General features: G+C 40.9%; 3 protein-coding genes across 4 annotated transcripts; 1 reads left to right on the top strand and 2 right to left on the bottom strand.

Moving 5' to 3' along the window:
• Positions 1 to 410: 410 nt before the first annotated feature.
• LOC119737801 lies at positions 411 to 8,603 on the bottom strand. Its single transcript, XM_038212419.1, has 6 exons — positions 8,412 to 8,603; positions 6,895 to 7,106; positions 4,941 to 5,125; positions 3,788 to 3,867; positions 1,982 to 2,105; positions 411 to 832 (listed from the first exon to the last, which is right to left on the bottom strand). The coding sequence occupies exons 1-6, from the start codon at positions 8,585 to 8,587 to the stop codon at positions 749 to 751; spliced, it is 861 nt and encodes a 286-aa protein (XP_038068347.1). The 5' UTR covers positions 8,588 to 8,603; the 3' UTR covers positions 411 to 748.
• Positions 8,604 to 10,400: 1,797 nt separating this feature from the next.
• Positions 10,401 to 19,776, bottom strand: LOC119737792. The gene is made up of 6 exons (XM_038212407.1): positions 19,300 to 19,776; positions 17,539 to 17,747; positions 14,931 to 15,121; positions 13,440 to 13,513; positions 12,172 to 12,295; positions 10,401 to 11,496 (listed from the first exon to the last, which is right to left on the bottom strand). The coding sequence occupies exons 1-6, from the start codon at positions 19,623 to 19,625 to the stop codon at positions 11,422 to 11,424; spliced, it is 999 nt and encodes a 332-aa protein (XP_038068335.1). The 5' UTR covers positions 19,626 to 19,776; the 3' UTR covers positions 10,401 to 11,421.
• Positions 19,530 to 25,064, top strand: LOC119737782 (phosphorylated adapter RNA export protein-like). Of its 2 annotated transcripts, none has more exons than XM_038212394.1 (4): positions 19,530 to 19,655; positions 21,913 to 22,762; positions 23,366 to 23,443; positions 24,496 to 25,064. In XM_038212394.1, the coding sequence occupies exons 2-4, from the start codon at positions 21,965 to 21,967 to the stop codon at positions 24,811 to 24,813; spliced, it is 1,194 nt and encodes a 397-aa protein (XP_038068322.1). In that variant the 5' UTR covers positions 19,530 to 19,655; positions 21,913 to 21,964; the 3' UTR covers positions 24,814 to 25,064. The 2 variants fall into 2 exon arrangements, with proteins under 2 accessions (XP_038068322.1, XP_038068313.1); XM_038212385.1 differs by lacking the exon at positions 19,530 to 19,655 and adding an exon at positions 21,216 to 21,334.
• The last annotated feature ends 1,555 nt before the right edge of the window (positions 25,065 to 26,619 follow it).

Below are 26,619 nucleotides of genomic sequence, written 5' to 3'. Positions count from 1 at the left end.
TAGTCTTCATGCACTGAAACAACGTTGTCTTGATTCTAATTTAAGCTGTACAGTAAAAAAAAAGGAAGTAAGAAAGAAGGAAACCCAAATGGCAGGACCATTTTCTTAATAAAGTTCTGCCTGTAGCACTTTCAAAATCTAGGATATGAAAGCCCATTCAATAAACTTTCTTTTAGTATAAGAATCATTCAAATCACTGATGTACTTTCCAAGTTACGGAATTTTAAACACAATCACTGTTCTATTCTGTCCATGGATCACAAAAAAGTGTGTGTTCTTTCAGCAAAACAAAAACAATTCACACACATCCCTGTGTGAGTTGTCTCCGTTTTACTGAAAGAAAATTTGCAATCAGTGGACAGAACTTTAAAACGGGGGTTGTGTTTAAAATTCCGTAACATGAAAAGTACATGAGTGATTTGAATGATTCTTGTACTAAAAGAAAGCTTATGAATTGGGCTTTCATATCGTAGATTTTGATATTTAAGCTGGGCAACCAAGTTGGGCAACCTAACTTGGGCAACATCAAGTTGTGAATCCCAGAGGATGAAAGTTAGACACAACACGTGTTCAGATAAAACCAAATACACATGCCCAAGTCAACTGCTTTTCACTACAGTGAACTTGAAGAACAAAACTTGACTAAGCAACTCAAATGACAAATGTCGGAAAATGTCTGTATGTCTGACTGTGATTTTTACCCTCCGGAGTCCCGTCTGATCTGAAAACCTGCCGCGTCTTGGACTTACTAGATCTTGTCGTAACTGTCGTGGGATGACGTCTGTGTGCCAGCCTGACACGTGATGCAATTGAAAAAGAAGCCACACCCAAGCTGCCAAAAATAGAAACAAAGAAGTAAAAATAGTCACCCTTAGGATCTAAAAATTTGGGAAAAGTAGCAGTCACATCATGTAGGGTCCGTCGATATCAGATTTTCAATAATCAATATATCGATAATCCAATATTAAGAACATCGATATATCGATTATCCCCCATGTACACAAAATGGATAAAAACCATAGAGCTATATTAAATTACTAGAGCGCTAACTCGATGTACAAAGTAATGCCTGATGGGCGCATCCATGTTTGTACACAAACCTATGGAAAACTAGAAATATTGTGCATGTTTTGTAGGTCTATATCTGCGTTTGTATTCCATACCAGTGCATTATCAAAGCCAATACGCCCAAAACCGAAACGCACGATCAGCAATTGAGCGTGTCATTTTGCTCTACGCAAACAGCGCAACGCGTGCGCGTATTCGCTGCAGATGCTTTTCGCCGTGACTTTTTTTGAACCGTCATGATGCGCTTAAGTTGTTTTCGTATGTTCTACTTGCATGTTGCATGTAGAGTACACTATCAAAATTCAATCCATCTAACTTCACTATGTTCTACAAACACGCACATGAATTCAAAATGTCTGCGCCCGGGACGGCTTCAAAGCGTCTCCGCGCACAAGAATGAGGAGTTAGCGCTCTAGTAATTTAATATAGCTCTATGGTAAAGATCTGCTTTCTAGTGCAGACGTCTTTACCACACGACCACTGAGCTTTTGCCCTTCAATGACGTATAAACACTGTATACTCAGTGTGTTACATGTACCTCCCGAGTGAAAGACGGAAAAAAATCGCTCGGGTTTTAATGCAGAAGCTTTCTAGTACTTCTATATTGAGTGGGGTGCTATGGTCCAATGGTTACGGTGTTCAACTCGCGTGCCGTGGTACGTGGGTTCAAACCCTGACGGGGAACATGGTGCTTGTGTTCTTAGGCAAGGCACTTTACTACAATTGCCTCTCTCCATCCAGGAGTATAAATGGGTACCTGTGAGGGTAGAGACCAGAATGCGCCGATCTTGAACTGCTGCAAAAACTGGTCTCATGGCCTGATGAACAGGGGTAATAATTGTGAAGCGCTTTGAGACCTTTGGTATAAAGCACTATACATACGCACCACATTATTTTGATTACTATAACTCACCATAACGTCCTCGGGTAACCGGTTCCATGTGTCATAGTTGGGAATAAGCTCCTTACCACTGGTGCCGGAAAACTTGTTAAATATCACTCCGCCAATGAGGTAGACAGCAAGAAGACAGAAAAATCTGAAAAATATAAACAAAAAATACTCAACTTTTAATACGAATGCCGGCACCATTTCAGTGACAAGTTCGGGGGTGTGAGGGTCAGTGTCGGGGGAATGGGGTAGGGGGTGGGAGGGTCAGGTTGTGCTAGGAGTGTCGGGGGGGGGGGGGGAGTCAGGGGATGGGGGTGGGTGAGGGAAACTGTGAAATGTTGGAGAAAAAAAGGTCAAAATCAGGCCGCATTAAAATAAAATTACTTGAGTAGCATCCTTTTGATCTCAAATTTCTGGGTCGGTCGAGAGTTTATTTGGGTTTTTTTTACTATTGGGAATTCAAGAGAATCAACATTTTCCGATAAAATTACCACTGATAAACCCGCAAAATGGCTGAAATTTGCCCCAACTTACCAAAAACCACACCTCCAGATCCAGTAAAGATCGTGAATTAAGATGACAGTACTTAATAGGGGAACGTGTGGTTCGGGTAAAAAGTAAAAGTTCCCTTTCTTTTCCAAGGGCTTCCCTTGCGTGCGTGGACAAGTTGAACTCCCGATTTGTTTGAATGGCAAGGCAGTGAGGTCAATGTGATCGTGCCCAGCGCGCACTAGCCTTTAGTCAAGTCGCACGCGCCATGGCGCGGGTGCTGTTGCTGGTAACCGCAAACCACCGTTAGATGATTGGTTTATATTGCTTGATTTATATTACATGAATAAATGAATAAGTGATTAGTTCCACGAGATAGTAAAGGCCCTGGCAACTTCACCGCTCGTGCTAGTCTTTTTACGTGCCAGCATCCGGGGTGCCTTACGTGTCCGGATGGTTCGGGTATAGGCGTGTGGGACTTGACTAAAGGCTAAGCGCGCACTAATGTGATCCCGAAGAAAAAATAGAAAATGACCCCGGAGACAGTCTATCAAAATCGCGCGCAATTTTGTTACCATGCGCTATATCGATAATGATAACGTATAGACTGGTCCCTGTTTTTGTACGTAAGTGCATTTCGAACAACATTGGAGAGTCAGGAACTAGGGTATGCATGAACTGGTTCCCACCCACAAACATTCTAACTGTACCGATCATGAAGGGACCAGGCGGAAACCAGTGGTTACGGCGTTGACTCATGTACGAAGGTGCGTGGGTTTGAACCCTGCCAGGAGCATGGTGTTTGTGCCCTTGGGCAAGACACTTAACTACAATTGCCTCTCTCCACCCAGGAGTATAAATGGGTACCTGTGAGGGTCGAGGACCGATTGAGCGCTGATATCGGCTGCCGCGTGGTCCCACGGCCTGATGAACGGGGTAATAACTGTAAAGCACTTTTAGATCGTTGATACCATGGAAAGCGCTATATAAGCACAATTATTATTATTAAGAACGGTGGATACAAGTAAATAATCGCGTCTGCTCGCGGTTTCCTGACCGCCTCTCTGCTTAAGCGCAATTTTAACTTTAATTTTTAAAATACAAAAATCACAACAAAACTAAAATTAGGGGCGGGTGGATTTGTTGGTTGCAGGGATGCTGACCAACTGTTGTTTTTACGTGGGCCGGGGTTATCTTTCAAAAAACAAAACGAGTAGTTTTTATGGTACATGTATATTATGGTACTTCAAATATTTACCGCAGGGCTCTGTGTGGATGTAAGGACAAACAATTATTTTCTGTACGATTTTGAGACTTCCACGGATGTTAATTCAGTCTTACATGATTATTATTATGGTTCCGGCACTTAGGCTTGAGGTCTGACGTTCGCAGGCACCAGCGTACTCAGCAACGATGGAGTACTGTAAAATCAAAATAAAGGAATAAAAAAATCAATCAACTAGACATGAAACAGCAGATGTACATGGTAAACAGACACATGAAATAGCATTAGAAACTACATACACAGAAACAATGTAGTACTGTAAGATCAAAATAAAGGAACTAAAAATTAATCAACTAGACATGAAACAGCAGTATGAATATGGTAAACAGACACATGAAATAGCATAAGAAACTACAACTGTATGCAGAATACAGTATTTGTAAATAAATACAGCAAATAATAAAACATGACTTAAACCCTCCGTCTCTCCATGACAATCTGTAGTAAGTAACCCTATGGGTCCAAATTTATCAGGTTACAATTTTAACAGGTCTGGTAACTGGCCTCACTATCATTTTGGGAAAAAAACGTCGCAACCTGACGCTACTTTCGAAACAGAAAAAACAGACATTTCTGTTTGCTTATCTTGTACCTCAGAGAATATACTTTCATGTGAGAACTGTAAGGAATGTGTTGACAAAGTCTTCAAGAGAGATTTGTAGGGAAATATGTGGACAACTTAGTGAATCTTTACATGTCACTCCGTGTTTCCACCGCGTCATTTGAGGGCCTCCTCCATGTAAACATTCAGTGACATGTAAAAATGCACCGAGTTGGCCACGCATTCGTGATCGCCTACAAATCTCACTTAAATACTTTGTCAACGTATTCCTTAAAGTTCTTGGTACCATTAAGGAGACATATTATCGTAATTTCTTCACTCGATGGGAGACATCGGTCATTAGGGAGACATTTTAATGTCTCCCTAATGCCACAGTCCCCCTTTAGAGGCAAAATTTTGCTGTCGCAATTACGTTATACATGTATTTGTTGCTCGTGGTCTAATTAGCAAACATACCAAAATTTGTGGAAAAAAGACAAGGGAATATTGGGTTAGGGCACATTTGAGTTTGAAAAATTTTGTGCACAAGTCTATGGGGATGTCTCCCAAATGTCGTATCCAGGGTAATTATTATTATTATTATTACATGATTCAAAATTCCCATGATCTTCACGATTAAAGTGTTATTAAGCCAGAGTCCAACTTACCAAGCAGGAAGTGTTACTACTGTCAAGCACGACGTGGGGATTCCCCTGGATTTCACCTGGTCCCCCTGTTGTTGGTACCTCCCATACGGTGTTTTCATTGCAGTAAAAATACACTATGACACCGATGTGACCGCAGTTGACTAGTTCACCATCGGGGTATGTAACAATCAATTGGGCGCCATCCTCTAGAAGTTTATAAATGTTATCTTTTTGAGACATTTTCAATTTATTATTTTTTTTTGGAGGGGGGTACTCTGTCAGTCTACTGATCACAAAAAAAGGTGTGCGTTCTTTCAGCAAAACGAAAACAATTCACACACATCCCAATGTGATTTGTTTTTGTTTTGCTGAAAGAACACATGTACCGATACCTTCTGGTGATCCGTGGACTGGACAGAACTTTAAAACAGTGGTTGTGTTTAAAGATCTGTTAAACTTGTATATTACGTGAGTGATTTGAATGATTCTTGTACTAAAATAAAAGCTTAAAGGGGCACTAGGTCCTGAAATCACGAAAAAAGTTATATTTTGGATTGTTTACTTAGCCTATTTCAAACATCTGGTTGAAAGGAAACCAACCTAATGTCTTACCGTTCCCGAGAAAAGACGAAAAAAAACCGGTTGTTTACATCGGACACGACAATCCTGAATCCATCAAAAATCCCCCAGTTTGTGCAATATGGAGGAATTCTGAATCCACCGAAATCCCCCGAAACAGGGGATGGATTCAGGTACGTTAGGGTGAAGAATTGGGATTTCATATCCTAGATTTTGAAAGTCCTACATGTACATGCAGAACTTCACTATAAAACAATGGTCCCAACACTTGGGCTTTTTTTTTTTTACTTCCCCTGTAAATTGTACAGGTCTTCGGACATCCAGAATTAAGGACTGGTTTAGTGTCTCCCAAAAGTTCATTGAGGCGACACAAAAAAAGGCAGCGACAGGAAAAGAAAAAAGGCGGGCACGAGAAACTGGTTTATTGCCTTATGCCCTGTACCACCCCCAACACTATTTTTTGTTTTTATTCATCAGTTATTCAGGGAATGAGTAATGATTGGTAATGTCGAGAACCAAACAAAACTAGACTTATGTTTGTGGACAAACACAGGGCTGTTTCGACAACGTTTTGTGACAAGTGGCATCTAACATTTTTATAACATCACTGGTAATTTATTTTGTCAAGTACATTTTGTACAACCCAGCCAGAGACTTGACATTGTTGAAAGCAAGTTCACACCCAAATTAAAATTATAAGGCACTTCCAGTTTGAACAGGAAGGAAGGGTCACATGATTTAGCACACGAGATAAAATGAAGATCCTGGATTACTCTATCAATTCCCGCAAACGTCAAGTTCAGGTCTCTCACGATGGATTTAATATTGATTTTCAAAGATTAAATCTATTTATCTTTAACCTGACTTCACGTGACCCACAGGCGCGGTTCTACAGGGGCGCTGGGGGGGGGGGGGGGGCTTTAGCTCTAGCCCCCCCCAAAAATAAATTCCGTAAAAAGAAATTGCATTAGCAAAAAGAAGGATTGTGATGTACATGCGAACAGTCTCCCCCTAAAGAAATAGTTGTGACAAGGGTGCATTTGTAGTTAATATAGTGTGAATGATTTTAGGATTTTATTGACGCTCCCCATTGAAAATATGGCATGAGCCCCCCCCCCCCCAACCCATCGGACCTGTAGTTCTGTAGATATAGGCATTCAAAATATGCACTTTTAATGTGACGTCATGTGACTTGTGATGACATCATGATGGCGTCAATGACGGCCACATCTGTGGATGGTGGTCTAAGTGTGTGCCAGCTTTAAAGCAATTGGATAAACTTTAGTGCACAAAGTGCCAGGAACAAAAAAAAACATGTACAAATGCTATGGGCCGATGGCTGAAAAGGAAAAATAAAGAAAACAAATTTTAATGAAAACAAAGGCTGTTTCCTTACCATCGTCAATGACACGACTGATCTGTCCAAGTGCCAATGGATTGTCTCCGACAGCACCTGTAAGTTCTTGTGAAGCACCAATGTCTTCCTGGCCTCCAGTTTTGTCGAGCGGAAGAGCTTTGCAGAATGCTAGGTTGATGGTGCAACTGAGTGCTTTGGTTCCCCAACTTTCATAGCAAATACCTGGCTGGGTGATGGTCCAGTAGGGGACACTGTCGAGAAATGTAACCGTTAGTGCAATCCCTACTGCCTTGCATCTTTCAAAATCCTCTTTGCCAAAGTGGAGGAATTTGGAGGATTGAGGTTACATGGCAAAAGTGCGTTACTGATTCATAGGATGCACTTTGTCAAGGTCTTGGGCTGGACCTCAGCCATGCATAAAAATAGGCCTGGATTATGCTTGAAATCCTCCGTACTGCTCCTGGATGTCACTGGCCAAGCCTCAACATATTGACAGTCACTGCTGCAGGATTTTGCAGGATTCAGGCAGTGGTCACCCCTCCACAGACCATATTCAAGACATAATCATAATGGAGGAATTCGCAGGATATGCTTTTTTACCATGAGGCAAATTGGAGGATTTTGCAGGATTGAGGCTACATCCAAGCAAACAGGCCCCTAAGGAGTTAGGGTTAACCTTAACTCTTTGAGGCGTGAACGATCCCTGCATATCGCATATTGCGTGAGGGCATTGTTCAGTTGGACCATGGAGGTAGAATCCAAGTTGCCAAGAAGGCTCCAGAAATAATCGTAAATTACGCAGCAGCTGGGCAACTGCTAGCCCCATAAATGTGGCCTATTTACTGGACTGCCTCCGTAAACATAGGCCACACATCCACATGTACAAAAATCGTGTCGACTTTGCCAAATTTTGATTTTCACATTTAGGCTTACTTTGTAGGTTTTGTTTGCTTTAGAAGCATTCTCACCCACTATATAGGCTAATCAGAAAGTGCTGCCTTTTTCAGATGTATATTTTTCGTGAAATTTCCAAATTCATTTTTACATGTTTGCGTATCAAAATTTCAACATGAAATTTCACAAAAATTAGACATCTGAAAAAGGCAGCACTTTCTGACTAGCCTATCATGCCTATAAAGAGGGTGAGTATGCTTCTAAAGCAAAAAAATCCTACAAACTAAGCCTAAATGTGAAAATCAAAATTTGGCAAAGTCGACATGATTTTTGTACATGTGGATGTGTGGCCTATGTTTACGGAGGCAGTCCAGTAAATAGGCCACATTTATGGGGCTAGGCAACTGCAGCAGGTTCCAATTTTGTTATTAAGAATAAGAGGGTGAGCATGGTGAGTGTATTTTTAAAGCATAAATGAACTGGGTCAGAAGTCGCAATGTGGAAATCACTTTCAAATTTCGCCGAGTTAGATTCCATGATGGAGGATGTGTTTACGGAGGCAGTCCAGTAAACTGGCCACATTATGGGGCTAGGCACGACCTTAGTACGCCGGTCGCCAGTGCGGGTAAAGCAAAACAGGGTAAAATACACAGTTTACTTACGATTTTAACGTCTCCATATCGTACAGGTTTGAGCCGCAAAGGGGTGACAATGTAACCGCTTGTCCGAAGACTGTCTTGCAATTCAAAACGAAGGCAACAAGGACCAATAAAAAGTAAAATTGAGCGTTTCTTAAGGAGAAACTCCAAAACTCCGAGCACGTCCTGTGCGCCGCCATGTTGAAAGTAAAAGTCACATGACGTTATGACACGTACAATTAAGCCGGGTGCGGTGTGATAGATGATCATGTTCCCCTCGAGTTTTTCTCGATCGAGAGGCCTGGACGCATTCGATGACGGACTAAATTTAATGTCAGTACATTTGTGAAACTCATATTAAAATTGGTGTGACGGTGTGCATTGAGGGAAAAAGTAATTTATTCCCCTGTTTTCGGTGACAAAAAAAAAATGAACGCCACGCCTAAACAAAATATAGTGTGTAACAGGGGGAGGGGGGGCATCGAACTTACTTGGGCTAAGTTGGGTGCGCCGCCATGCGAAAAAAATTGAAATGTATATTCAAATAAATACACATATTATGATTGTTTTATTTATCGTGTTTTTTGCCAGGGTAGCCCAATCAGTCGCAGAAGAACTGTTCAATACATACTAAGTAAATACAGAAATGAAACTAGTTGATTCACTTCCCTTGGTTTCTTGGTAATTTCGTTTATTATAAAAATCATACAAAATACAACATTTACATGTTACAAAAGAATTTGTTCTTGCCTTTTTAACACCAAAAAACAATCCCATAACCTTTATCCTATAATCATAACATTGCACCCAACAGACATTTCAGTTTTAATCAGCAGTTTTCTTCCTTAATAAACAAGTTAGTGTTTTTTAATATTTTTTTTAGAAGCTGAGAAGCAGAAGTATAATAATTTCGAAATAACTTTTTCATATCTGAATTTGTCCAGTGCACGCATTCAAAAACGAGTCCACACATTTTTCATTTATGGCAAATTAGTGGACACAACTTGTATGATTTCTTATACAAAATGCATTTTTGTGACAAAAGCCTCAATACAAAAAAATAGAGAGGACTAGATCACCCAACCTTATAAGCAATTATTAAACCAGAAGCTTAGCTTTTTTAAAATGTACAGCAATAAGACTGGGAAATATTAGTCCCAGGATCACTACAGAGTGAGTAAAAAAAAGACACTCAAATGGCAGGACCATTTTCTGAATGACGTTCTGCATGTAGCACTTTCAAAATGTAGGAAATTAAAGCCCAATTGTTACGCTTTTTAGTACAAGAATCATTCAAATCGCTCATGTACTTTTCAAGTTACGGACTTTTAAACACAACTGCCATTTTAAAGTTCTGTCCACGGATCACAAAAAGGTGTTTGAGTCTTTCAGCAAAACGAATTAAGGCAATTCACACAGGGATTATGACTGTGAGCATTGTTTTCGTTCTGCAGAAAGAACACTCACTTTTTTTGTGATCCGTGGACAGTACGTTAAAACGGTGGTTGTGTTTTTACAAAAATTCCGCAACTTGAAAAGTACATGGGTGATTTGAATGATTCTTGTACTAAAAGGAAGCTTCTTAAAGGGAATGCACATCATTGGCTTGTGCTGTAATTTTCAGAAATGGACTATTTGAGGGGTTAGTATAGAAGACCAAATATTGTTACAATGACATGTTTGAAGTTTTGTGTTCGAAAATGCTGGAAAAACAAAGAAAAACAAAAATGTTCTAGTAGTCTGGTTCCCTGACTACACTAAAGATGAACTGGATCAATTTATAGATGCCGGAAAATTGTAAGGTAAAGGAACCCGGAGTCTAGCTGGCCTGCACCCATTCATGAACATGTAACCAATAGCAAACAAAATTTGGGCTGAAAAACAAATGGTAAATTTGGAGCAGTAGTTGAAAAATAGTTAGGTTTTTCCAACAGTGGTCGGCCAACCACTGCTGGGAATTTATGCACAAATACCACTTTTCTTGAAAATGATTTCACACCAGGTGCCATAATTGGGCTTTCTTATCCTAGATTTTGAAAGTGATACATGCAGAACTTCATTCAGAAAATGGTCCTGCCATTTGGGTTTCCTTTTTGTTTTACTCACCCTGTTGTGTACACAATTAATCTATTGTATTGATTCAGAATGACTATTCACTGTAAGTCTTTTTTGTTGCACATGATCTATGGGCCGGATTTCGCTCATTCATTGGCGAGACGGGGTACTCCTATACGATAGAACTGCCCGGCTAACAAGTGACAGTCGGCCAGTCGGATATAGGTACAAAGAGAATACTGGGCCAGCCTTCTACAACAAAAAACTGTGTAAACATTAATTTCAATTTATATATTTTGGTGAACATTTTCTTTAAAAGTACTTGGTGATTATTTTTCATGGAATTCAAATCAGGCTTGCTGTCTTTGATTAATTTGTTTTCTAGAAAAAAAGCTAGCCAATCACACGCTATGTATACAAAGATAATGCACCAGTTGTTTATGGTAATTAATCAAAAGATGTTTTGCCGCTGTCTTAAAAATTATATTTAACAAAAGTAATACTTAGTGGGCATATTATTTCTGACTTTATTTTGGGTGTGATAAACTTATCATTTTCCTGTACAGTCGTGTTGACTGTTATTAAAGTATAAAACATCTTAAAGGGTTGTCCCATTTGCCTCTTAATAATGATGTCACCTCATTCGCTCGTGCACAACGCCCTATCAAAAGCGGTGGTGACCTTTAATAGTAAGCCCCGCCCACTGCGCACGTGACAACACATCATACGCGCATAGATAGAACTTATTTAAGTTCTAGCCTATGCATACGCGGATAGACTAGACGCGCGTGAACACGCCATGTGCACGCATCTTGGACATTAATCAAGGCTACTATAATTGGTCAAAACATTTCGGGGCGGGGCCTACTCGTTCGATCTAGATAGGGCGATGGGCATTAGCGAAGTCACCTTTAATGACATATGAAGCAAAGTACATCGCCATTTCAAGCGACACTGCCACGCGACGAGCCGTACGTCTTTAGAGTTCGTCGTACACCTCCGATTTCGACTTTCCCTGACAAGTGATGATATGCCACACAAACGCAAAACCACCCTGAGAAGGAAGAAAAACAATCATTCATTAGGTAATTGCTCATTGTTCTCCTCGTACCCTAGAAAACGCACAAGCTTGTTTCAACACCTTTAGCATTGTGCTCTTTGCAACCATAAAGCCCCACAATCCTTTGCGCGTCTCATGCATGAAGTACAGTGGGCAGTAAGTGAATGCTCATGGGCGTCGCCAGGATTTCTTTTCTGAGAGGGGCAAAGCACATTTTCCCCACGAAATACCTTTACTTTTCCAGCATATTCTCTATCATTTTGGGGGGCAGGCACGGACATTTGCCCCCCCCCCCCCATCCCATCAAAATTAACAACAATATACTTCGCGCCTCTTTCTCTTTCTTTTTTGTTTCCTTTTTTCCATGGGGGAAGCGCCCCGCCCCTCCCCTTGTGACGCCCATTTGAATGCTGTATTCATCGTCTTACAAAATTATTATACAAAACTACAAGACTACAGTCACGGTTAGTCCGGAATATGCCCCAGAATAAACGCGAGGGGGGCGTTTTTTTAAATTCAGAAGCCTGGATGCATACCATGATGCATACCCAAGCAACCAATCACCAATGCAAAAATCGTATCACCAACGTTTCCTTCAAACAACCTCTTCACTTTTTTTTAGTTTAATAACACAAAACATGACCGCGCAATGTTCCCATGGTTACCTACCATGACGTCAATGGGAAACATCCTCCACATGTGGTAGTTTGGAATTAGCTCCAAGCCTTTTGCGCCCGCTATCTTGTTATAGATGACGCCGCCGATGAGGTACACGGCAACCAAACAGAAAAAGCTGTGTGGACAAAAAATTACAATAAACGATATTAGAAATGTCGGCGAATTTTGTAAACTGCCGGAAAAGGTAATACATTGTACACTGTAAAAAAAAATGTTGGGTAAAACACTGTGGGGAAATGTCATTAGCCCAATTGGTATATACATTTTGATTATTGGTTATTTCAGCTCGATCAAAAATATCTCGTGTTCATGCATGAGTCACGTGATCGTTACATCTAATTCCCGGAAGTTGTAGTGTTTTGAGTAAAACACTTAATCAGGTTTTTGACCCCAGTGACTCCATGATGACCTTTGACCCCAGTTTGGTCATGTGGCACGCGTTGGGGCTGGGTCTGCTGATACTTTTGACAAAGTGTGGTTGAAATCAATCAAAACATGTAGGAGCGATTGACAATGTCAACGTTTGTTATACTGACGGACTAACGGAGAGATAGTTATGATGATTTGTTGAGCTGTTATCCTGCAGCTAGTGAAAATAATTGACCAATTATCCGGTTCGTTAGTGTGACGTCATCGCAACTTATGGTTCCATGTGTACTTCACACGGTGTAGCATAGCACGAATGGAACTGGAAGCTAAAGCAACTTGAGTGTTTATCCAATGGGCGTGAGTAATCAGTGGTGCGCGCGCGTGTATGACGTACTAACGAACCGGATTGGGAAACAAATTTGCCCAAGTTGACCAACATTGGTGTATACGTGCCACGTGTACTTGTTCTACATGACCCCGAGAACAGCCTCACAAAGGGAGAACAACAGATCATTTCAGTCCTCGGGAGTTGGGCCTTTTGTTCAAAATGGTCCTCTGTAGTAGGTTTGTGTGCTTAGTCTACGGGAGAGTGTTATATTACAGGGACAAAGGAAAACACAAAGCATTGTCCTCCGAGTATAGTAAAACAAGAGCGGGTGCGATAACTAGTGAATGTATTACGATTTTGTTAGTGAGGACGACTTTTTGCTTTTCGGAGGTGATTGGTGGTTCACGTGTTCCATTTCGACTACTATTATTATCAAAGGCTCCCTCTGCAAAAAAGAAACTCTTTGCGCATGCGAGGCCCATCCTCTGATCTCGCGATGAGGCTAAACAGGGCCACCTGTAGTTAATGCTTTGAGCCAAATGCCGTTATTTTCCCCACTTACATGATAATGATGATCGTCCCTGCACTCAGTCCATATGAGATACATGCACCGTCATACTGACTTACTACTGTATACTGTTAAAAATAAACAGAAGGTATTCATTAATAAAGGCGACAGGCAGAAACATATTTCAATAAATAATTTTTACCTAGTGGGACAATTTTCAATATAACACCATAGGCCACCTCTGAAAACACGACTTCGGCTTCAGACAGTGGCTTCCTTTATTTAAAATCTTTATACGAAATGGGTATACAATAATATACATCTTTGCTGACTTAAGGAAGTTGACAAACTTGTCTGCCATAATAAAAAGGAGCCGGATGGAAATTTTTCCGGTTTTTTTCTCCTAAAAGGTTTTTTCCATGTGTTTTTCGCCCCTCCGTAATCAGCGAATGTATAGAAATATATTTTACCAATGTCACAAGAAATGTCCAAATTCTTCGTGAACACTTGAGTCACCTAATTAGCGGTGTCGTTTCAAACTGTACAAGTTCTTCTTTGTAATGTTGTACAATATTTATAATAGTTGCCTTACAATCATGCAGTTATCTCGTTTGCTTCTATTTTATTTCATTGTGGTGTATTGTATTTGTAATGTATTGTATTAATTGGCACATTGTGTGTATATAAAGTATGCAGGGCCCCAATGGAAACCAGTTTTAAACTGTTTGGGCACACCCTGGGTAAAGAAATGTAATAAATAAATGAAAAAGAACTAAAAAAGCAGGCTTCATTACAAGATTTAGATGACATTACACCATTGTGCATCTTATAAAGGTAAATAGAAACTTGATCCACGGGAAGCAATTATAAGATCTGTGATGACGGCTCTATATATCACCGAAGTCGTCCTATTAAGTCTATGTTTCAAAAACAGCTGAAAGGATTCATGTCATGATTTTTTTTATGGGGAACATTAATTTTGTGCAACTTTCTTCTCCTCCTTTATGTATGAAAACTATCTGGCATCACATTTTGGTTACTATTATTGAAAAGTACACCTTTTTTAACATTAAAAATTGTCCGTGTTGGACAACTGAGGGCGATGTTGCTGTGAAGTCATTTCAGGAAGACACTGTTAAGTTTAGGGGTTTCTGTTCAAACTGTGAACCCAAACATTTTGCTCATTGAAAACGTTTATGAAAAAACTTTGCTCATTGGCTTATGATTACTGTATATTTACACAACTTATAACCAAAGAAAAGTAAATCTATGACGGCAAAATATCAAAATTCTTGCCTTAGATGCTGAATTAGCTGATACAATGAGGTTTATTTACGAAATGACAATACAGACTTGCTCATGAATATGGAAATTTGCATGAGCATTAAAAACCAAAAAGGCGCCAACATGAAAATGACAAAATGGTAATTAAAAATAAAGATAAGGTGGACACAAAAAGGTGCATTTTCGGGAAACAACATGGCGCAGTAAGATCATACCCATGAAAACGAGGTTGCAACTATACATTGCATGAACCTATCATACCAGGCATGTGTCCTTGTTCCAAGACGGTATGGTCAGGGCGGGCATTGACCCCGAGTTTCCGGTGTGGGGCGTCAACCAATGGACGTCTGGGTTACAATGCAGATACATCTCAACCGTTATATTCTTCTCCTCGCCGCCACATATCGTGCGATCTCCATTGCTGAATCGAATGAACAGTTGATCCCCCTGGTCTGGCAATTCGATTAAAAAAAAAAAAAGAAGCTGGGCAGATTGAATGCAAAATCAACCTCGTACCAATTGCTTACTTTATTTTCAACCTAGACTCAATGAGCCCGGATGCGATTATGGTTGCAGACCAGCAGTAAATAAACTGCCATAGTCCCCCAATGATAAATGTCCCCACTTCAAAAATTCAGGAAAAATACTCGCAACTCTCCAAAGTATTCGAGACACATATTAAAGCTAATTTTTTTTGGGGGGGGGGGTAACTGATGACTTTTAGGAGAAATTTATATCTGAAGATGATCACCCCTATAACGAATATTTGAGGGCATGCAAACCGTGATTTGGCCGGCGTAGGCGATTTTGGACCGATTTACTGGCCTGCAACCTTATGAGGTTTTTAAGCTCTGGCGGGAGCCTCTACATGTCACTTGGTGGTCGGTCGGTCGGTCGGTCGGTCTGTCTATCCACGAAAATTGACCAACAAATATATGACCAAATATTGACAAAATGCCAAAAGTTTTCGGAATACGGGCTTTGTCTACTCTAGATCGATGCGCATGCGCGTCTATATTTTTACATTATGTCTGTCCCCGTAAAATTAACCGAAAATGAACCCCTATTAACGTTTCCATTAAAATATAACTTCCAAATTTTAATTAAAAAAAAAAAACAAACAAATAAATTAAATTCTTAACAGAAATTGTTTGTAGTAATTCCAAAAGTTGTTCATGAACATTGTGTAAAATGGAGGCAAGATTATATGCAGTAATGTTATGGTCACATGGTATATAACCTGCGTGCGACTGCGGCCCGGATTTGTACGTACAATATACCCAGTTCACTAATAAATTCAAATTCATTCAAATTCAAATTCATGCACGCATGCGCATCTTTGGGCCCGAAGGCAAAAAGCGAGAGCGGCCCATTGAAAATGTGCAAGGATCCTAACAGTTTTGTTATTTTCTTCCAATTTCCCCAAGATTTGTCCCATTTGTCTTTGGAAAAGTCCCCGGTCCCTTTCTGGTCTAAGCGGTTTTTTTTCTTTTTGGGGGGGGGGGGGTACAAAATAAACACTTTTAATTTTATCATATGAAAAGGGCACCTTTTTAAACATGTAAACTGTCCATGCTTTTCCCGGACAACTCGAGGACGCTGTTGCCGTGATGTCATTTCAGGAATAAACCGTTCAGTTTAGGGGTGTGCCGTTGAAATTGTGAACTTAACATTTTGCTCATTGAAAACAATGCTCATGAATATGGAAATTCTCATTAGCACAACCCCCCCCCCCCCCAAAAAAAAACCCACCAAAAATAGCCTTGCTCACATGTGTAATTCCAATTGGATTGCATTTAAAAAGTTACATTGCATGGGCCTTTTAAGGCCCTCCATCTCAACATCTTAACTGCCTGTGACCGATTTATTTATATATTTTTTCAAGAGTTCAAAACCAGACGTAGTGTAGGCCTAATGTTGTTGTTTTTTTTCACTGACTCTACGATTACCATTGGAATTTTAACCCTGTGGGGAAAGGTTTATACGACCATATTTTGGGCAGCGCGTTAAAAACTGTTTTCATGTTTCCCCCGGTTGTACCTGATGGGAGACAATATCTTACAGGGAACCGTTCTGGTCTTACCCAACCTTATCCCCAGGGCCTGCTTTATTTCTAACCTCGTTTCCAATAATATGCCCGGGAAACTTTCTTCCTGCTATAGGCCCTACTGCTGATTCGATACCAAAACTGGATATATATCGTGTACTTAGTGTATATATTTCCAACGTGTAAAACGAGTGTTCACGTTCATTATAATTATTACGTCCACACCGTTTCAACAAGAATCATTTCCTTTCCAATTCGTTCATTTTAATATGAAATGTGACAGGACCTACTGCATATCGACTGGATACGATTGTAACATTTTAACTTCGACAATAAGATTGTGTTTTTACCCCCGACACCACAAGCAAAAAAACGCGCTGATGTAAAGCACAGGACGACACCAGACTATTCCTCATTTGCATACGTGTTCAAAATTGTGCAAATGCAAATGAATCGATGAGTCTTATTCATGAGTCGGCCAAATTGAATTGAAAGTGAGGTAAAATCTTATTTTTTTGGAACTTGGGAAGAGAAATGAAAGCAAGTTCATGTAATAAATTCCAATCTGCTTCAATGAATAATTGAACATTTGTAATTAAACATTCCTTAATGTTTAAAGCCATATTTAAAAAAAAATGACAGTAAAATAAGGCTGCATTGTGCCTGCAAAAAATAGTCTGGCGCCATCCCATTACACATTTTAACAATTAAAGAAATACATTCAGGGAACTCGACAAAAATGGCCAGCTCGTTTATAAGGCCCATAGCAGGTGATGGTGGGCGCGTACTGCTCGACACCCTGGGAACGAGTTTGATTCTTACCGCCTTTGCTTTGAGAGATTTCACTTAGTCCTCCCAGTGTTATTCTTTCGCTGAGAGCTGCCTCCGACTTCTGCGATGCTCCTACGCCGATTTTCCCCACCAAACTCGTGGGCAGCTGATGGCAGAATGCAAAACTGAGCGTGCAGAGGGTCTTCGTATCGTAACTGTCGATACACGCCCCTTGCAAATCTACAGTCCAGTACTCGACACTGAAATTTGAAGCATAATATCACACAAACTCGAAATAACATATTGATTAAAGTGTTAAGTAAAGTCTGTCCCGAGCCAACATGGCCCATCAGGCCAGCGTTTATCTCCGTTTCAGTGGCATGAAAGGACTGAGAATATTTCTATTCCCCCTGGATGGGATGCCAGTCCATCGCAGGTTACTCCCCACAGCTAATGCATGCAGGTACCCATTATACCCTGGGTGCAGAGAGGCAAGTGGGGATGAAGTGGCCTGCCCAAGGACACAACATGACCAGCAGCTGGATTCGAACCCCTGACCCTCTGATCATGAGTCACGAACCCTAACAGCTAGGACACACCTTCCTCTGCAAGCATGAAATGCCGAGCACAAAATGTTATAATATTCGGAGAGAATCGTCTATACAATACCGTCACCGACACCACGAAGTAGCACTCCACGTGTTAAACCATATTTTCGGTTTTCAGTTAAAAAAAAAAAAAACATTTTTAATCATTATTCAATATTCACCAAGGCCTACCATTGCACGAAGTTTCAAAAGCTTCAAGAGTTTTACTTTAATAATTACGCTAATTCTCCATGGCGACTTTTGCGCGAAAGTGACAATTTTTGTTTTCAAGTAGCACAGTTCCATTTTCCATTGTAATGATGGCGCGCTGTGTGCTCCGTATGCGAGCAAAAGCGTTTTTCACGAAGTAACACCTCCGTTTCACGAAGTAGCACTCACGTAGTGTTGTAATACATTCAATGAAGCGTACGACTTCGTGAAAATGTGTGTAGTCGCAGTTTTTATTGGTTTCACGAACTAGCATCACCTCTTTTTCCGCTTATTTCTTGTTGATTTAATATACACACGGGTCAAAAACAGCAGATTTAATACATTCAATACAATCCACAACAAGAAACCAATCTGAAAATACTGTGCAGTTTTGAAGGAAAGTGTTGCTCTAGGCGTTCAACTTAAAATGCCGTTTTCTCCGATTGCTAGTTTTTACTGGCACGTATTATACATGAGTTTTACATCACTGATGACATAAAGTTCATTTTAATAAAAAAAAAACTAAACAAATGACAAACTAAACGAAAAAAAATCCACATTTTATTTTAAAATGTCTGATTTTGATGATATTTTACTTATCATAAACTCTAAAGTACTAAGAGTTTTCTTGATGTTCCTAGCCGTTAGGCTATAAAGTAACAAGTGGTACATAGGGCTAAGGGCAATGATAGGGCAAAACGTTTCGAGTTGCCTTCGTAGTCATTGTTTAAGAGCTCAGTACAAGTGCCTAATTTTAAAAACTCCAAAGTCGTCTGAAACATTTCCCGCAATAAAATCCCGAACATTTCCCCGAAAAGTCCAAAACAAACCTACACTTTTTTGACATCAGAAATATGGACACTACATATATTTGCAAATTTATACCCCGGCCTAAAAAAATAATACATTCGAAAAGTGAACGCCTCCTCCCCCCCCCCCCCCAAAAAAAAGTCTGGAAACTAGCTTTTGTCTGCGTTGGGGTGTTGGGGTGTTTGTTTGTTTGTTTGTTGTTTACCTTACAAGTTGGCTGAAGTCAAAATCGGCAGTCCTGTAGTCCCCACAGAGAATTCCGGCTGTTGGATGGGCCGGAGCTACGGTGTGGGCGGTATGCTTGGTTGGTCCTACCGTCTGGGCAGTTGCATGCGTTACAGGAGGTATTGTGGGTACAACAAGAGTCGGCCTTTTGGTTGTGACTGCCGATGGCGTAGCAAGAGTAATCTGGCATGTGCCTTGACTCGCAAGGCTCGCCAAGACCAGAAACTGCAGTAGAATTGTAGCTAACGCAACCGTAGCCCGCCAATGGGCGGTTGTACACTCCACAGTCGCCATGTTGGTTTTCATTTTGGGGGAGTCATGTGCCTATGCCGTCAGGTGAATATTATCTGTCGTGCTTTGTGTCAATAATCTTTTGACCCTGATACAAAGTCTAATCATACCTGCATGGATTTCACGGCACGTAAGGTTTTCTTTTGACCGAGTGCACGGAAGCGTTGTGCAAAATACATGTACACACAATGTACATATAGACTGTACACTGTGCGTAATTATGCTACATAAACAACAATCCCACATAAGGCGGATCCAGGGGGCAACGGGGCCATTCCCCCCCCCCCCCCCCAAAAAAAAACACAAAAAACACACACACCAACAAAAAAACGAACTCGGACGTCGCAATAAAAGCAGGCACTGTCTACACCACCATCTTTTCTTCATACGAATTCGGGTAAATATTGACCAGCAATTGCCTCAGATCGCATCCACATGCACAGAGCATATGTAGAATCCCCCCCTCCAAAAAAAAAATCGCCGTAATTGACCCAATTTAGTGGACACCACAGTTTTATCCCCCCCCCCCAAGATATTGTGTTTTCAAGTTTCATGGGCCCTTAATTATATGGCAGTTGTCTCAGGTTGCTGGTTATAAAACCCACTCTTTGGCAAAAATATAGGAAAATCACGCAGAAACACATTTGCCTTCCCCTTTGGCAGTTAACCCCCCCCCCCCCCTCCCCTCTTGACCTCGACCCTTCCCCCTATGTCCTATTTTGAATTCGTGGAAAAGTAAAGGGTTTGGTTGAACTTGAGCAGTAAAGTGTTTTTATTCTGGAGAGCAAGATTTTCCAACTTGCAAAACTCCTGTAAAATCCAATACACTTATATCATGGTGTACGAGATCCGCAAGCAATTGATAATTATTAACTGCATGATGACATAAAGTGAACCAGAATTCGTCACTGATGTAGCCACACCCCATAGATACCGCGTGCATGCCTATATTCCCCAATACCTGTGTTCCCCACTACCGCCGGTATTACCCCGAAATCCTTACCCTATAACCCTAATCCCAAGTCGGGGAACATCGGTATTGGGGAACCATTATAGGTACTGGGGAACATCGGATAGACCCCCTCGATAATCTACAGTACAGGTTGCATTTTGAGCAGCCATTTGGTGTTCTCTGTCTATTTTGATCGTGTTTTGATTCGGGCCATAAATGCACAAGAGCTTTGCATATCCCCGTGGGAGAAAAACACACAACTAATTGTGTTGAAATGTAAGTGCACTCTCCATGTAACGACCGCCATGATCCCCATAGCAAAATAGGCATCTACTTTTCGGTTGTTTCGAGATTTTTTTTCATGAGCAACCGTTCTCACGCAGTATCATGTTACCCCTTTTTCGACTGTGACCCCCCCCCCCCCCGCCCCGAAGACCACTATTAAAGAGTTGTATTGAAGATGCCATGGAAGAAGCAATTTTTCACATTCAATGTGGACAACTAAATCACATGATATTCCGGAGTCATAATTATATCACGGGTAAGTTTTTATTACAAAATTGTGCTGTCGAAAGTTTCGAAACACGCGCGAGGGCGCTCTTTAAAAAGTGCGCTATAGTCGGGCTATTTTATCTTTAGTGCTGAATGGTTTATCTAAATGCGCGAGACGTCTGGGTGTTGGGGGCACATACAAGTGTGCGGTACGGAAGAATATGCCGAACTCGTGTTTGTAAACACACACAAAATCACTGTAAATTACTGGAACAGATTGGTATGACCATGGAGGAATTATTAGCGATTATGTCAACTATTTTCTAAATTACTTCCATAGTTCCAAATCATAAGAGCGGAAAACATAAGCTGACTAGTGAAACTTTTTAGGGGCCTAAACTAGCTCGAGTATTAAATCTCCAGCTGACATGCTCATATTCATTCCCATGCATGTGAGCATGTCACTGTCAGCTGGAGCTAGGCCTAAACCTAAAGTTTCAGTTTTACTCTCATGATATTAATTTAATTAAGGTCATTATCATCTTGTTCATCAGGAATAGTTCCATAAATATGTGGCTATTGTTATGCGTACGGCAGTCAAGTTGCATGCCTGGCCTGACATGTATTCAACATCAGGACCTTGGGCTCTTGAAACCAGACTTGAATCAATCTTTTGCTATTTTAATTCAGTAACAGTGAATGCTCAAAAGATTCACTCATGCATATCCCAGCAAAAGAAAGGTAGGGCCTATACTGCCATAACTTAAGTTTTTGACTCAGTTGCCTTGCAAAATGCAAGGATTTTCAGTATTCTTATTAAAAAAAAATATTGATTCGGTTTAAACTGTTTTGTTCCAGATTGGGCAAATCTACATGTATTTGCGGAACACCGTGTGAGAAATAATTTGACATGGCAAGCTACAGAGACGTCCGTCCCGTGTCGACCAATAGCTCGGACGATAGCAGTGGCGATTCAAACAGTGACAGTGAGGAGGATCAGCCGTGGAAACGTCGAAAGGCGACGAGCCAATCACAGGGCATACGCAGCCAGAAACAGCATCCGATTGGCTCAGACCTGAAGCAGGATGCTCCGAAGGTTGCTCCCGGCAACAGCTCCCAAGCAGGTGTGAAAAGACCCCGGAGGAATAACGTCTGGGGCGAGGTCGTGCAACAGCAGAACGAGGCCCTGGTCGCTCGTGAAATGGACGAATTTGGCATGGACTTAAATCGCAGCCGGGACGTCGAAAGCTACAACTACAAACTGGATACAGAGGAGAACGCGTCGAGGGTGTATCTAGGAGCGCCATCTGTCTCCAAACCGGAGTCGAACCAGGGGAGGAATCTCAAACGAGGCATCGGAGAAGCGGACGATGATAGCTGGCTTGTGAATCCGCAGCGAAACCAAACTGAGAGCGGTGAGCGAAAACCCGTGCATGATCGGCTTGGGGAGAGAGTTCCTAGCCACAGGCCGATCGCCAAAGCCAGACTCGGGAGTCGAGTAGAGTCTTCCGACGTCACCCCCATGAAGCTCATCACCATCGACCCGGCGCTTAGCAAGAAAGAGATAACAGGCAAATTGGCTTACAGTCTGCAAGAACCTAAGCGAGAACTGATCGTGAGAGTCGTGGACACCCTCGGAGTGGAGAAATCTTTAGAGTTGTGGAACTTGACTGCAGATATTGAAAAAGATGGCGGCATGATGATACTGGTGAGTGGGAAAGCATTTGTAATTTTCATCATTAAACACCAACTTATTTCGAGAAAAGCCTGTATGTACATGCATTGCTACAATCTTTTAACCTTAACTCCCTAGGCCTTTTCGCTAGGATGTAGCCGCAATCCTGCAAAATCCTCCAATTGGCCTCGTGGAAAAATAGCATATACATGATAGCCTCAATCCTGCAAATTCCTTAAGCCTCTTTACTGATGACGTCACACTTTGTTTACGTGTGCACTTTTCAATGGGTTACCCGTATGAAACTGTCGTCCCCACCAGGCTCCCGTAAGAAAGCACACATGTAAACGGAGTGTGACATCATCAGTACAGAGGCTTTAGGCCTATTGGTTCCAACTCTCAGATATCCATTTTGTTAATTGGTTATTACGAGCAGTTGTTGTAAAGTGTCTTGCCTAAGAACACAATCACCATGATAAACTGATTGTGTTTGAGCCTATCCCTGCGGATTCTAAAAGGATGGATGCAGTTTGGAAGTCGCTGAAAATTGAACTTCCCTTAAAGGTGAAAAATCTGAAACTCTTGATCAGTTAATTTATTTTGTTTGTTTGTTTTTGTTGTTGTTTTTGTTTACAGAATGGCTCTCGAAGGCGATCACCGGGTGGAGTGTTTCTTCAGCTGATGAAGACAGATCCGCAGGTTACAAAAGAACAAGTCAGTACAGTCTTTACAATTATCATTTCATTATTTATCAATCTTTAATCGTATTTGTTTTTTTTACCATTCCTTGGTTGTTTCCTTATGTGAGCTGCTGTTTGAATCTCAGAGAAATTGGTTAGTGTCTGCCTTATGAATCTAAACAGTTCCGGAATGCTCTTTAGTTTAAAATTGTGCCAAAGTGGAACTAATTATTGATTGTGAAAATATACTCATTGCAGTACAGATTTTTTTCTGAGGAAACTACATCATTTTTGTGAAGATATTTACCATGAGATGATAGAGTGTTTGTTTACCTTTGACATGATTTTTGTTCTGTGTGATTTGGACCTTTTGTTTAAAAGTTACGGCAAAGCTTGTAAAGACTGTCAAAATCTGTTTGGGCCACTTTATAGAGTATCTGGTATCAAATTATGAAAGGCATTCAAGCATCTTCTTGGTATGTGAATGCCTTTCATTAGATACCAGATTATCTGAAAAATGGCCCAACTTGGAATTCAAGTCCTTTCATTTAATTAGCTGTATCTCTGGACTGGGGTGTATAAATAAGATGGTAAAGCAAAGTGGACGAACCTGTGTTTTAAACAGGAACGGAGTGCCCATCTCTCTTTCGTTAGCGACTGGGCCAGACTCATATGCTGCTGTGGGGGGATCGCCACACCTCCTCCACAGCGAGTCTGTTACCTTCCCAGCATTGAATAATGCCGGTACCCATTTAACACCTGGGTTGAGAGGAGTAATTGAGGTAAAGCGCCTTACTCAAGGGCACAACACGCATGGCCACGGCGGGGCTCGAACCACAACCTCACGATCATGAATCCTGTGCTCCACCGCTAGACCACACCTACCCATGAGATGAGATAAAGACCATTGTGTAGAGTATCGACTACACCTTTAGACTCTATAGATACACTTTTTTGCGAAAAGAGACTGCTATTTTTTTGTTTGTTAATATTTGTTGTTTTGACTGCTACACTCAAATTATAAACTCGGTAAACATTTCGTGGCATTGTATCCATTTTCACAAAGTTAACCATTTTCTTTACCAGGTCAACAAAATCTTTGCCGAGGAGAGGAAGAACGAGAACGAGCAGAAGCATAAAAGGGAGAGACGACGAAAACGCAAGAAAACTGTCAAGTTCAAAGAAGAGGTTGAAGAAGCGGTACCCAGAGGAGATGAAGAGGCAACGGAAGTAAAGGAAGAGAGGAGGATTAGTGAGGAAGACGAAGGACCCTCAGTCAGAGAAGCTGAGGAGGTGCAGTTGAAGAGAGAAGGCCAGGGGCTGGAGATGGAAGATGGAGAAATTGATGATGAGGAGGAGAAACAGGAGGAAAAGACACTTATACAGGAAGAGCAGATGGAGTAGAGACAGTGGGCAGATCCTTAGGCACCGCCCACTGATGCGCTAACCAATCACAGCCTTTTAATGCACAATTGAACTATTGCCGTTTGCGAGTTAGCCACGCCCCTTAGACAACCCTATGGAGTTTGTGTGCACTTAAGTTTTGTCTGTCTCAGATTTTGCGCGTTCCACGTCCATTTGTATATCATGTAATTGGACAATATTTCACAAGCTGCGTTGACACGATTCTGCCGCGATTCTGCCGCGATAGGTCAATTGTAAAGACTGTAACGTTTTAAGCCACATTTAAAGAAAAAAAGATTGAAAGTGAGGCTTCGGACGCGAAATAGTCTGGCACCATCCCATTCAACAGTTTACAATTTATAAAATAGACTCAGGAAACACGACCAAAAATGGCTTCCTGGTTAATAAGGTCAATAGTGCGCAGGCGTAAGTTGCATAAAAATCAACCACCAGTCGACTAATTGTCCTCGCTTGAACTTGCCCATTGATAAATTTGAGCAAATTTAGTATTAGACTGCAAACCTGATCTCCTCATGCATGTAAATGAGGAGGGGCAACACTGAGATCTTCCGACATTCTATTGGTTGGATCACGGTATGATTCTTCATTCTCTGGAATCTGATTGGTCTAGTTATCAATTATGCATGCAAGCTCCTATTTTATGCATGCATAAATATTTAAATTAGTTGATGCTGCGTCATAGAGGTCATAAAAGCAGTCATCATCTGTTTTCAGACTCAATATCTGAGTGAGATTTTTGAAGAGTTTGGACTAGCGCTTTTTGAGACATACTTCACACATTTTTGTCACAAAAACTTTGTCATATTTATTGGATTCAAAATAGTCTAGCACAAATTGTGCACATATTTTGTCATACAGTCTTTTCTGTTTTTCCAGTTACATGCAAGTGACGTCAACGGTGACTATTTTAAACTTCTATGAACTAAAACTGAACAAAATACACTTAAAGGTATTTCTGTTCTTGTTTTGTATCGAAAAGGTGGCTGGGAAAAAGTGGCCCATCTGCTTGTTCATTTTTGGAAGTTAGTCTGCTTGTTCATTTTTGGAAGTTAGTGTGGACGTTTGACAGAAAAAAATGAGCTATTTAATTTCTATTGGCTGAAGAAAGCCGTGTTTGCATTTTGTTCATAGTTTTTGTATGTTTATATTGCTGTAATGACTTCATGCAAGAAATAAAATCAAGAAGCATGTATTTTGCGATGGCACAATAAAATGAATGAAAACCCTGAAAGGGAAATTTGAAATTCTGTGTCGTTTTACTTATTTATCACTTGGTTGATTGAAGAAAGGCATCGGAGATTGGACAGGGCCAGATGACGTGAATAATAATATGCCAGCCGGGGGCCAGTGTAAAACTAGCACATCATGGCAAATTCATTAACACAAACATGTAAACATTAAACTTGTCACAAACAAAGACAACATAAATATGCATCAATAATGGTGTACATTCTTGACAAACTAGCTGGATGGATGATAATGAAACAGAATATTTCATGCTCACATGATAAAAGAAATTAAGAAAGCTGCAAATGCGCCATTTAATTCGGAAAGCTGTAAGTTTCCGAGGTGCCCAATACCCTCCCCCCTACATTTAGGACAGTCTATAGAAGCGATATATTATATTATGTACCAGTATACACCGCTAAAAAAATATTCAATGAAATCAACTATTTCCAAATATACCATTTCCAAATTCAAAATTTTCAAATTGCATGCGTCTGTCCTGTTTTGGCTGTACGACCATCCGCCCCCCCCCCCTTCTGTGACCTTGGCCCCGCCCCG

The sequence above is a fragment of the Patiria miniata genome, unplaced genomic scaffold (genome assembly GCF_015706575.1).
Source record: "Patiria miniata isolate m_02_andy unplaced genomic scaffold, ASM1570657v1 HiC_scaffold_10, whole genome shotgun sequence".
Classification (NCBI taxonomy): domain Eukaryota; kingdom Metazoa; phylum Echinodermata; class Asteroidea; order Valvatida; family Asterinidae; genus Patiria; species Patiria miniata.
The sequence above is the reverse complement of the archived record's forward strand: the minus strand, read 5'-3'. Positions and strand labels throughout refer to the sequence as shown.

Bases quoted from the DNA above. Each gene is read 5' to 3' on its own strand.
- LOC119737801 (XM_038212419.1), bottom strand. From the start codon at position 8,587: ATGGCGGCGCACAGGACGTGCTCGGAGTTTTGGAGTTTCTCCTTAAGA. The intron at 5,126-6,894 runs GTAAGGAAACAG...ATAAACTTCTAG, and splicing joins CAGTCGTGTCATTGACGATG to AGGATGGCGCCCAATTGATT. The intron at 3,868-4,940 runs GTAAGTTGGACT...TTGATTTTACAG, and splicing joins GTAGTAACACTTCCTGCTTG to TACTCCATCGTTGCTGAGTA.
- LOC119737792 (XM_038212407.1), bottom strand. From the start codon at position 19,625: ATGAAAACCAACATGGCGACTGTGGAGTGTACAACCGCCCATTGGCGG. The intron at 17,748-19,299 runs GTAAACAACAAA...TTCAAATTTCAG, and splicing joins GACTTCAGCCAACTTGTAAG to TGTCGAGTACTGGACTGTAG. The intron at 12,296-13,439 runs GTAAGTGGGGAA...TTGTCCACACAG, and splicing joins GGGACGATCATCATTATCAT to CTTTTTCTGTTTGGTTGCCG.
- LOC119737782 (XM_038212394.1), top strand. From the start codon at position 21,965: ATGGCAAGCTACAGAGACGTCCGTCCCGTGTCGACCAATAGCTCGGAC. The intron at 22,763-23,365 runs GTGAGTGGGAAA...TTTTGTTTACAG, and splicing joins ATGGCGGCATGATGATACTG to AATGGCTCTCGAAGGCGATC. The intron at 23,444-24,495 runs GTCAGTACAGTC...TTTCTTTACCAG, and splicing joins CGCAGGTTACAAAAGAACAA to GTCAACAAAATCTTTGCCGA.